The sequence below is a fragment of the Monopterus albus genome, unplaced genomic scaffold (genome assembly GCF_001952655.1).
Source record: "Monopterus albus unplaced genomic scaffold, M_albus_1.0 scaffold45.1, whole genome shotgun sequence".
Taxonomy (NCBI): domain Eukaryota; kingdom Metazoa; phylum Chordata; class Actinopteri; order Synbranchiformes; family Synbranchidae; genus Monopterus; species Monopterus albus.
The window spans coordinates 2,241,653-2,250,440 of record NW_018127925.1 but is presented as its reverse complement, the minus strand read 5'-3'; the positions used below and the strand labels follow the sequence as shown (position 1 = coordinate 2,250,440).

The 8,788-nt window shown below is 41.1% G+C and overlaps 1 protein-coding gene across 1 annotated transcript in view; it reads right to left on the bottom strand.

The window, feature by feature from the left end:
* Positions 1 to 34: 34 nt before the first annotated feature.
* Positions 35 to 8,788, bottom strand: part of LOC109960252 (SCO-spondin) — a 49,392-nt gene continuing 40,638 nt past the window's right edge. Inside the window, exons 86-103 of the mRNA XM_020600208.1 lie at positions 7,965 to 8,097; positions 7,665 to 7,820; positions 7,430 to 7,556; positions 7,119 to 7,330; positions 6,850 to 7,012; positions 6,501 to 6,586; positions 5,149 to 5,309; positions 4,917 to 5,031; positions 3,901 to 4,097; positions 3,766 to 3,814; positions 3,539 to 3,679; positions 3,060 to 3,395; positions 2,801 to 2,898; positions 2,611 to 2,717; positions 2,431 to 2,510; positions 1,888 to 1,916; positions 1,659 to 1,790; positions 35 to 1,263 (exon numbers count right to left, since the gene is read on the bottom strand). Of these exons, the coding sequence (XP_020455864.1) occupies positions 892 to 1,263; positions 1,659 to 1,790; positions 1,888 to 1,916; positions 2,431 to 2,510; positions 2,611 to 2,717; positions 2,801 to 2,898; positions 3,060 to 3,395; positions 3,539 to 3,679; positions 3,766 to 3,814; positions 3,901 to 4,097; positions 4,917 to 5,031; positions 5,149 to 5,309; positions 6,501 to 6,586; positions 6,850 to 7,012; positions 7,119 to 7,330; positions 7,430 to 7,556; positions 7,665 to 7,820; positions 7,965 to 8,097 (2,694 nt within the window). The 3' untranslated portion in view covers positions 35 to 891. The remainder of the gene's footprint in view (positions 1,264 to 1,658; positions 1,791 to 1,887; positions 1,917 to 2,430; positions 2,511 to 2,610; positions 2,718 to 2,800; positions 2,899 to 3,059; positions 3,396 to 3,538; positions 3,680 to 3,765; positions 3,815 to 3,900; positions 4,098 to 4,916; positions 5,032 to 5,148; positions 5,310 to 6,500; positions 6,587 to 6,849; positions 7,013 to 7,118; positions 7,331 to 7,429; positions 7,557 to 7,664; positions 7,821 to 7,964; positions 8,098 to 8,788) is intronic.

The following is an 8,788-nucleotide window of genomic DNA, read 5'->3' as shown; positions in this document are numbered from 1 at the left end:
CGCCCCTCACACACACAAACATATAGCCAGAGAGCAAAGCCAGAATCAACCCTGGGGGACTTGGCACAGACCTTCAAGCTAACACTGATAGTAAGTGAAGACTTGTCCCATCTGACCTTCTGATTTGGCTCACAGTCTCCTGTAGGAAAACTCACTTTCTATAATAAGACCCAGAGGCGTGCGTGTCAAATAAACCATCAGACTAGGAGGAGGCAGCAGCTGTGCAGCATAGACCAACCAACTGACTTTCAGGTTTTGTAGCTACTTTCTATTTACTTGGTTAGTTTGGTGACTGGGGAGAAACTTCATTAAAAAGAACAAGTTAGAGAGCCTACATGTGTGAGACAATAGAGAAAAGGGGGAGAGAATTATACTAGATTTGTGAAGACACGTGGGTCATCACCTTTTCAGGTTGTTGTGAACAGGAAGCAACACAGAAGCAGAAGTTTCACCTTGTGTTCACTCAGCTGTTGTTTATTGTCTTAATTAGAATATGCTAATGAACAAAGCCTGTTGTAGAGGCTGGTATTAATACCCAACTGAGAAACTATTTGAGCACAGTGACAGATTGTCACACTGCTGCTTGGTGCCAGGAATTATTTCTGTCTGGGAGCACAGATAATTAAAAAATAATACAGCTGAATTGTTGGTGCAAATTTACAGAGTTCATTCAGATAATTACTCAGCAAACAACACACACTCATGTATTGTGCACAGATGACCCAGCTGGGGACTGAGAAATAACGTATTTTTCAGCTTTCATCCACAGTCAGATCCAACACTATTTGTATGTAGTTATGATTTTCCTATGTGATCTGACTGTGTCCTGTTCCATTAAGGTGCAGCTGGTCCTGGCTCTCTAGCATCTGGTAGTCTAGGAATGTTGCTACTCTACACAGCGTCACTCCCCTGATGCTCAGAAATATGACTCTCCAGTTTAGGGTTACCAAGGCCTCTGCTCTCCTCAGTGTGTTGGCTGTGACTCTGGCTAACTGGAATACTGTCCTGCTGTTGGCCATCAGCGAAGCTGCAGACATCTATGCCAGGGTAATGCTCCCTCTGCTCCTGCTGAGCAGTACTGCTGTCTGTTTGCGTATGGCCTCTCATCCCTTCTTTTGACTTGCTGTCATGCTGCTGGCACTGTCTGATCTGCCCTAATGTGATTTGGAGCTCATTGAGGCGCTGTGATACACAGTGTCTCTTCAGTTCCAGTAGGGCTGTTCCATTACGACTCAGGCTTGGCATGCTTGTTGGTGATGCCCTCTGCAAAAGGATAGATGTCACAGTATGTATTTATATAAAGTATATGTCAATTCATGCACATAGTCTCAAGCAATGATGCAAATATGTAAAAGCAGGCATCCTCATATTTATTCATACTGACAGACACTTTTCTTCTAAAGCTGAGTATGATCAAATGAACATCAGCAAATGTTTGAATGATGATCACCAACTGACTAAATGTATCAAAGTAATCTGTTATGTAATGCTGTAATAATGAACAGTGAGAAAGTCTAATTAAATCTCAGCTTGTTGAAATTTGTAGAACATAAAGGAGATAATTTCTATGCCCTTCACAGCACAGTTAAATTACTATGCACACGAATCCTTTTGATTATGTAATTGCATACATAAAGTGTAACATTTCAGCTAATTACCACAGAGTGGCTGCCAGCACTGTTCTCTCGCTCCTTTTGCCATATGCTCAGTTGAGCTTTCCTGTGTAGCTGCACACTCAGCTGCAAGAAAGACTCACTCATGCGGTCAATTTCTTCCTCTATACAGGACATCTGGAAAAGAGGAAACGGTGGAGTTGCATGTGGTGCTTGGAAAACAGCAGCTACATTCTTTCACAAAGATAGTATCTGATCTGTTACAGTGAGATACCTGCACTGGTGTCCCTTTTGGTGGCAAACCTGCAGAAATTAAACAAGACTTTATTCTTCAGAATAAAAAAAAAGTATGTTGTAAATTGTCTGCATTTATGGACAGTTTTTGTAATAAAGTAGCAAAACTAGTAAGACAAAAATATATCTAAACTCTGAGATGACATTGTAACTCTTTCCAGTTTTTACATAAATTGGTGATCCATGATCACAAGTCTTTCTGAGATCACAAGCGATCTTGACTATGCAAATATGGATTCATGTCATTCATGAGCACTAGGCCTATCCCCACATAAAACAACATGTAGGTTTTTCAGTGCACAATGATCAATGGCTGTTTATATTATGGTTTGACCCTATGTGACATGTGTGATTCTGTTTTACTATGTAATTTACTTGTGTATTAAAGGTGCTCTATAAATAAACTGACACTGACATGACATTGTGTTTTATAATCTTTTCTTTATCCTGTAGATAGTTCTGTTAGCAACTGTTGTTTGCATATTGCATATTCTAAACGTGTCTCACTAGAAAAGTGTCTTACCCGTGTCTGTGTCGTTAGATGTTCTCTGTTTGAGGTCAGAGATGAGCTGCTCTAACTTGAAATGCTTATATTTCTCAAGTCTAGGTTATATGGAAGGGAGAAAATGTTATTTACATTAATTGCATTATTTAGCTGAAAGGAAATACACACCATGCGGTGGCGTTGATGTTTCTCACCAACCTGCGGGCTAATAGGTGCTCAGTGAACTGTGCTTCAGTGGGAACTGTAACGTTGAGAAATTCCTCAGCTAACGTGCCATGCTGCTCCTCTGAAGAATCGAATTTTGACTGCATACAGAAAGCGTTGAGTCATCCGCCCCCACTTGTGCATTATGAGGATGATGTGTGAGGTTTAAATAGCACTTACACACCTCTGCTGTGCTCCATTTGATAGAAGAGTTGAACAGCTGAAGGCTCAGAGTTGAAATGGCCTCATGAAGAGCTTGCATAAAGCTCTGGGGTTTGGATGCTGAATAAACAACACACAAATATAATGTTTCCAGAGAAGATTACATAGTTCTTACTATAAAAGATGATTGAAAGGGCTATTACACTGTACACTGTGCACATAGTGTTGCAAAAATAGGACACAGGATTGGCAGGACTCTCCACTGACCACTTTCTGATTACCTGATGCTATGTAGGCCATTGATAGCAGAATGATAGTGATGAAATGTCCCACGTGTTGAAGCTTTGCCTCTGACACATAAAGGATTTGATTGGTTGCATCAAAAAAGAAGTCCGTGGAGCAATGAGCCAGCAGAGCATCATTAGAAGAAGATGAAGAGACAGGGATCGACTTAGCCAGCAGCAGAAGCACCGAGGGGAACAGGGGGCAATTTGCAAGCAACTGCATCACATGGCAGCCGAACAAGAAAACAGCAGCGTGATGAGGTGAGAGGCTGTCCAGTGCAGTCGGGATGAGTTGGCCGTCATATTTCTCCTGGACAGAATGCTCTATAGCTTCTACAACAAAAAACAACAGCAACAGGAAAACACACTGAGGCCTAATAAGTAGTGTGATTTGCTGTTACATGCATAGTGTGTTTTGTTTATCTTTCTGATATCTTGGATAAAGCACTTAAAACACTTGTAGAGTGTGTTTGTACCATTGTGTAGATGCTGACCAGGCTCAGTGAGGATCTGTAACGACTGATGAATTTCCTGCAGGGTCTTGAATAGAGGAGATATAGAGACCAGCTTGGACAAGTCATAATCACTTAAACAAGGGGCTGTGGTCTGTAGATGGACTAGGGAGAAGAGAAAGAACATATTTGTGGAATATACTGTAACATATAAATGTTGCAACAAACCACTGTAAAGACCTGTTCCTAACCTGGCTCATGGGGGAGGACTTCCTCTTTGGTCATATTCACTGATGCAAACTGTGGATTTAATGTGGAATAATTAAGAAATTTCTACTTAACTGTTCCAAAATATGCTACAAACAGAACAAATGCCACTACAGTACCTGTGCATGACAGGTTTTGGTGTCACCGGATTGTGTGTATCCAGCTTGTGGCTCACATCCCCTGGTATTATGGGGAGCTGTTTGACAGTGTGTGGGACCAGGCAAAACCTGGTTCTGCCAAGCCTCTCCTGTCAGCCTGCATAAGAGAGCTTCCACTGACCTGAGAATAGTTCCCAATAACACTGTAGAGACCTCAGCTGGGGTGATGGGGATGTTCAATCCCAGTCCCATGCATGATGTAGTTCAGAGAGAAAAACATTAAATAAATGATGTGACATAAGATTCAGACTCTAAAAGCACAGATGGTTCAAAAAGTAAAACAATAGGTACATATGGCACATACTTGGTTTAAGGTATATATTTTATTCAGTATTTCTAGATCAAACAATGTGCTCCATTAGTTCTTTTGTTGTAGCCGAGTCACAGACTGTGACAATATTGTTAAAGAAACAGTTTGACATTTGGGAGAATACAACTATTTGATTTCTTGCAAAGACTTATATAAGACCTTTCATGTATGTACATTCAGTATAAAGCTGGAGGCAGCGTTGTCATACAGCAGCACCCCTAACAGCTCACTACTGCAATTAACACCTTACTGTATGTCTGGTTTGTTTCTGTACAAGAACCAAAGTGTAAACATGAGAATTTGTGGTTTTACAGAAGGTTATGTGCAGAGTTTACACACAAGACATAAACCTTTCAAGGCAAATTTGTGATATGGGGCAACACAAACAAAAAATTCATGTGACTTGAAAGTGTAACTTGAGCCTTTTCCCCGTTTCTAGTCTTTATGCTAAGCTATGCTAACGGTGTGCACACTGCAGTTTCATTTACAGTAAGGTATACAGTAAAAGTGGTACTGATCCTCTTGTCAAAGTCTCAATAAGAAAGTGAAGATGCACATTCTGCTTCCCCAAAACACATAATATTGATGTAATCACCTTTGTTTTATGATGAAACATGGCTAATGTTTTTTTGGTCGCTATAAGAGATTCATCATCATTCAGTTTTACCTTGTGCGTTTCTCTCTCCTGCACTGCTGTTACATGGTTTATCTCTCACTGAGCTGTGGACTAGGAGCTCTTTAAGAAGACTCAGTTTTTTATGATCCATATTTTCAAATACATTCTGAAAAAAAATTATGACAATTGAGGATACCATAATTTTTAAATATTACATATGCAATTGCTTTCTTAAAAATAATTATTTTATGCACTCATGTTTTGTCACTATAGCACAACTCACCTTGAGTGTTTCAGTGTGTAGACAAATGTTTTTGTAGAACTCTTGTGTGTCTTTGCGGTGTCGAGCCAGTTGTGACGCTACATGGAGGTTCTGATCCTCTAGTTTGTCATACAGAGTTTTCACATTGAACTCCTCCAAGTCACAGCGGCCTGACACACTTCCTAAGCAGGAGCAGCAAATGCCAATAACATGCAAGTTAGAAATGGGCAGAAATAATGGGTGGGGAGTCTCATCACTTTTTCATTACCCAAATTAATTGAGCAGATACTCTCATAATGAATGGCTGCACCTGGAAATCAAGTTTCCTTAACAGGACTCCATAGTAATTCAGTAGAGTCACTCTAGCTGGCCAGACAGTCAGAGATGAAGCACGCAGTGGATCTTAAGCACTTAAATTAACATTGCACAGGCTAACTACACACAACAGCACAAGTCATTAGACGGTGATATTTGCCATTGCTGCCATTATCATCAATCAAATGAGAAATAGACTGTTAAAAGCAACCTGGTCATGTGGGATGGTTTCATAATGGCTAGGACAATGGATATTTACACACTATCTCTAGCTGCATGAACAAGGCAATAAGCACTAAGTGGGAAACATTTTGGTGATGAGGTGTCTTTGGCAGCCAAGAAGAAGCACTCAAATAGGTATCCACTGAACAATATATTAAGCCAACGGGAACGGAAGAGAACGGGAGTTTGACAGGCGGATCGGTGCAGCTTCTGCAGTAATGCGGTCGATGTACCGGTCCGTCGTGGTAAAGAAGGAGCTGAGCTGTAAGGCGAAGCTCTCGATTTACTGGTCAGTCTACGTTCCGACTCTCACCTATGGTCATGAACTTTGGGTCATGACCGAAAGGGCAAGATCCCGGATACAGGTGTTTCGGATGCCTCCTGGGCGCCTTCCTAGGGAGGTGTTCTGGGCATGTCCCACCGGGAGGAGGCCCCGGGGACGACCCAGGACACGCTGGAGGGACTATGTCTCTCGACTGGTCTGGGAATGCCTCAGCATTCCCCCGGAGGAGCTGGAAGAAGTGTCTGGAGAGAGGGAAGTCTGGGCATCTTTGCTTAGACTGCTGCCCCCGCGACTCGGTCCCGGATAAGTGGAGGAAAATGGATGGATGGATGAATGGGAAACATTAAAAACAGCTTTACCTTATAGTCATTTCAAACATTATCACACACCAGATAGAAACCTGCCAGTGTGTGAAAACTGAAGGAATCTGAACACTTAGCAAAGCCACTGTGTGGGTGTATTTGTCTGGCCAGACAAAGATTTAACTAAATTTCAATGGGATTTAGGTGATGTTTCCAGACGAAAGCCACATCAAAGTGTAATAAATAGTTACCTCCTTTTGAGACAGCAAACTCCTCAGCCTCTGCGCCTTCTCCTACACTCCTACTGCCTAAGATGCCTATGCTTGGAACAGCAATGCTGGAAAAAAAAAAACACAAGCCACTCCATTATTTTACACTATGCCTACCGCCTAATTTCTGCACATTTTTACATGGTTTATATAATTTAGCATATTGTAGTTAGGAATGAGAATGGGAGGAGGGAAGTATGGTGGTAGTGGTCAGTGAGGAGTGGTCATGCTGCTTTCAATTTGAAACATATAAGAAAAACAATGTGTACCAGGACACACAGAACCGACATGGATAAAACACAGTATTAGTCCTGCTGGCATACAGACAGACCTGTCTCCATTGCAAACACACTCCACTGGACAGAAGGGCTCCCCGAGGCTCCGCCACCTTGGCTTTGTCTTCCACTGGGAGATGAGCTTTGCTTTGCTGGGTCGTAGAATTAGCACTGTGGTGGTTAGAACTACAACTAGAACCAGGAGCAGGCTCAGGATCCCTGGACACAGTCAGTATCTTGTCATGATACAATGCCAAGTGCTCATTTGCCAAAGTCACACTACAACATGACTGATTGTGTTATTGCAAACAGTAAGGATACACACCTGTAATCACTCCCCAGTCAGGTAGAAGGTTGAGTCTGTGCTGCTTGACAATTCCATACTTGACCAGCTTTGCTGGGGTCATAGGCTGGAAGACAGCAGCCCTGGGGTCACATTCTGTCGCCTCCTCACTGACCACTACCACCATACTTCTCTCTGGGACAGCGCTGTCCACAAAAACATACTTTCCTCTTTCTGAAAACACATGGGCAAACCTGAGGAAGGAGAGGAATCTGTTGTAAAGAGGGGACATACTGTAGGACCTCATAGATTCAACACTTGAGGTGCTACTTGCAGTATGGACTCAACACTACCTTGTGGAGTTGAAGTTTGTCTGTTTCATGAGTATCTGCAGATGTCTGAAGGCACCAAAGTCCCAGCTGGGGTTGCTATTAAACAGGTGGTCTTTTTGATACACTGGGAAGTGGCTCAAATGGCGCTCTTAGTGGTGTAAAGAAATTTAGAGCAAATTGAAAATATTCCCAACAAAAAATAAATCATAATTTCATGATTAAACCAATAAACGTGTGAAATGAAATAAATTAGTACCAGTGCGGTTGATGGTGAGAAGGAAAATGAGCATGTCACCAGAGGACAAACAGGCGATAGGGTTGGGGATTCGAGGAAGGACAACCACATCAGCACCATCATCATCTTCTGTGTCTCTCCTCTTTCTGGGTCTTCTATTTATGCTTTCTGTTTGTTCTGAGTAGAGGTAAATTGGTGTCAGCTTCCACCCTCGGCATTTAGACAAGTTACATTTTCAACTATTATCCTTTAAATTTACAAAAAGCATGGGAATCAAAAAGGCACCCAGTTAGAATATTAAAAATTGATATATGTAGTCACCTGACAGTAACTGACTGATAAGGTCTCCTCGTGTAGGAACCCAACCAAACACTCCTTCAGAGTCAAACTGGACCAAATGGACTTTCCCAATATTCTTTACATGGATATCTGGACCTAAAATATCCTTTACAGTCTGGGAGTAAACAGAAACAAGCTCAGTGAGAATTGCTGCTGCAGCTGCTCTGTATCGCAACATGATACATTAATTCAAAAATAAAATTACAAGAGTTCAATAACTCATTATGAGTTGACTTATCTGATTAAACTGAAAGGGTATTTGTTTGCATTTGGGCAAAGCACTAAAATTTGTATCTGTCTCAGCTAGTCTGTCAAAGAACCAATGAACAACTGTGGCATATTGTGTTTCTACAAACATTGTATAGCTTTTTTGTGATTACTCAATCTGATATATAGTGCTGATGGTAAAACTTTGTTTATTATTATTATTATTCAAGCAGTGATTCTTTTTACTTTTAAAGTGTGTTTTCCATGGCCAAACATGCAGATTAATGTAAAAAAAAAAATCATAAAATGGTTTAAAGCCTAAATAAATGTCCTGTAGAACTATACCATATGGACAAACAGTTGTCTGTCTCTAAAAACATCTCTAAACCCATTCATGAGCACACACACAAAATATAAAAATTCATAAAAGATTAAATTAGTGGAGAGTTAGCATAAGTGAGTAGCAGCCGTCTTGTTGAACTACTAAATCCTTTTTCTTGCATGGAGAGAGGAGTTCATTACTGATCCCTTTCCCTGCACCATAATGAAATGATATTCAAAAATCTTCAGCTGCAACATTTTTTTCCAAAAGTCCTGCT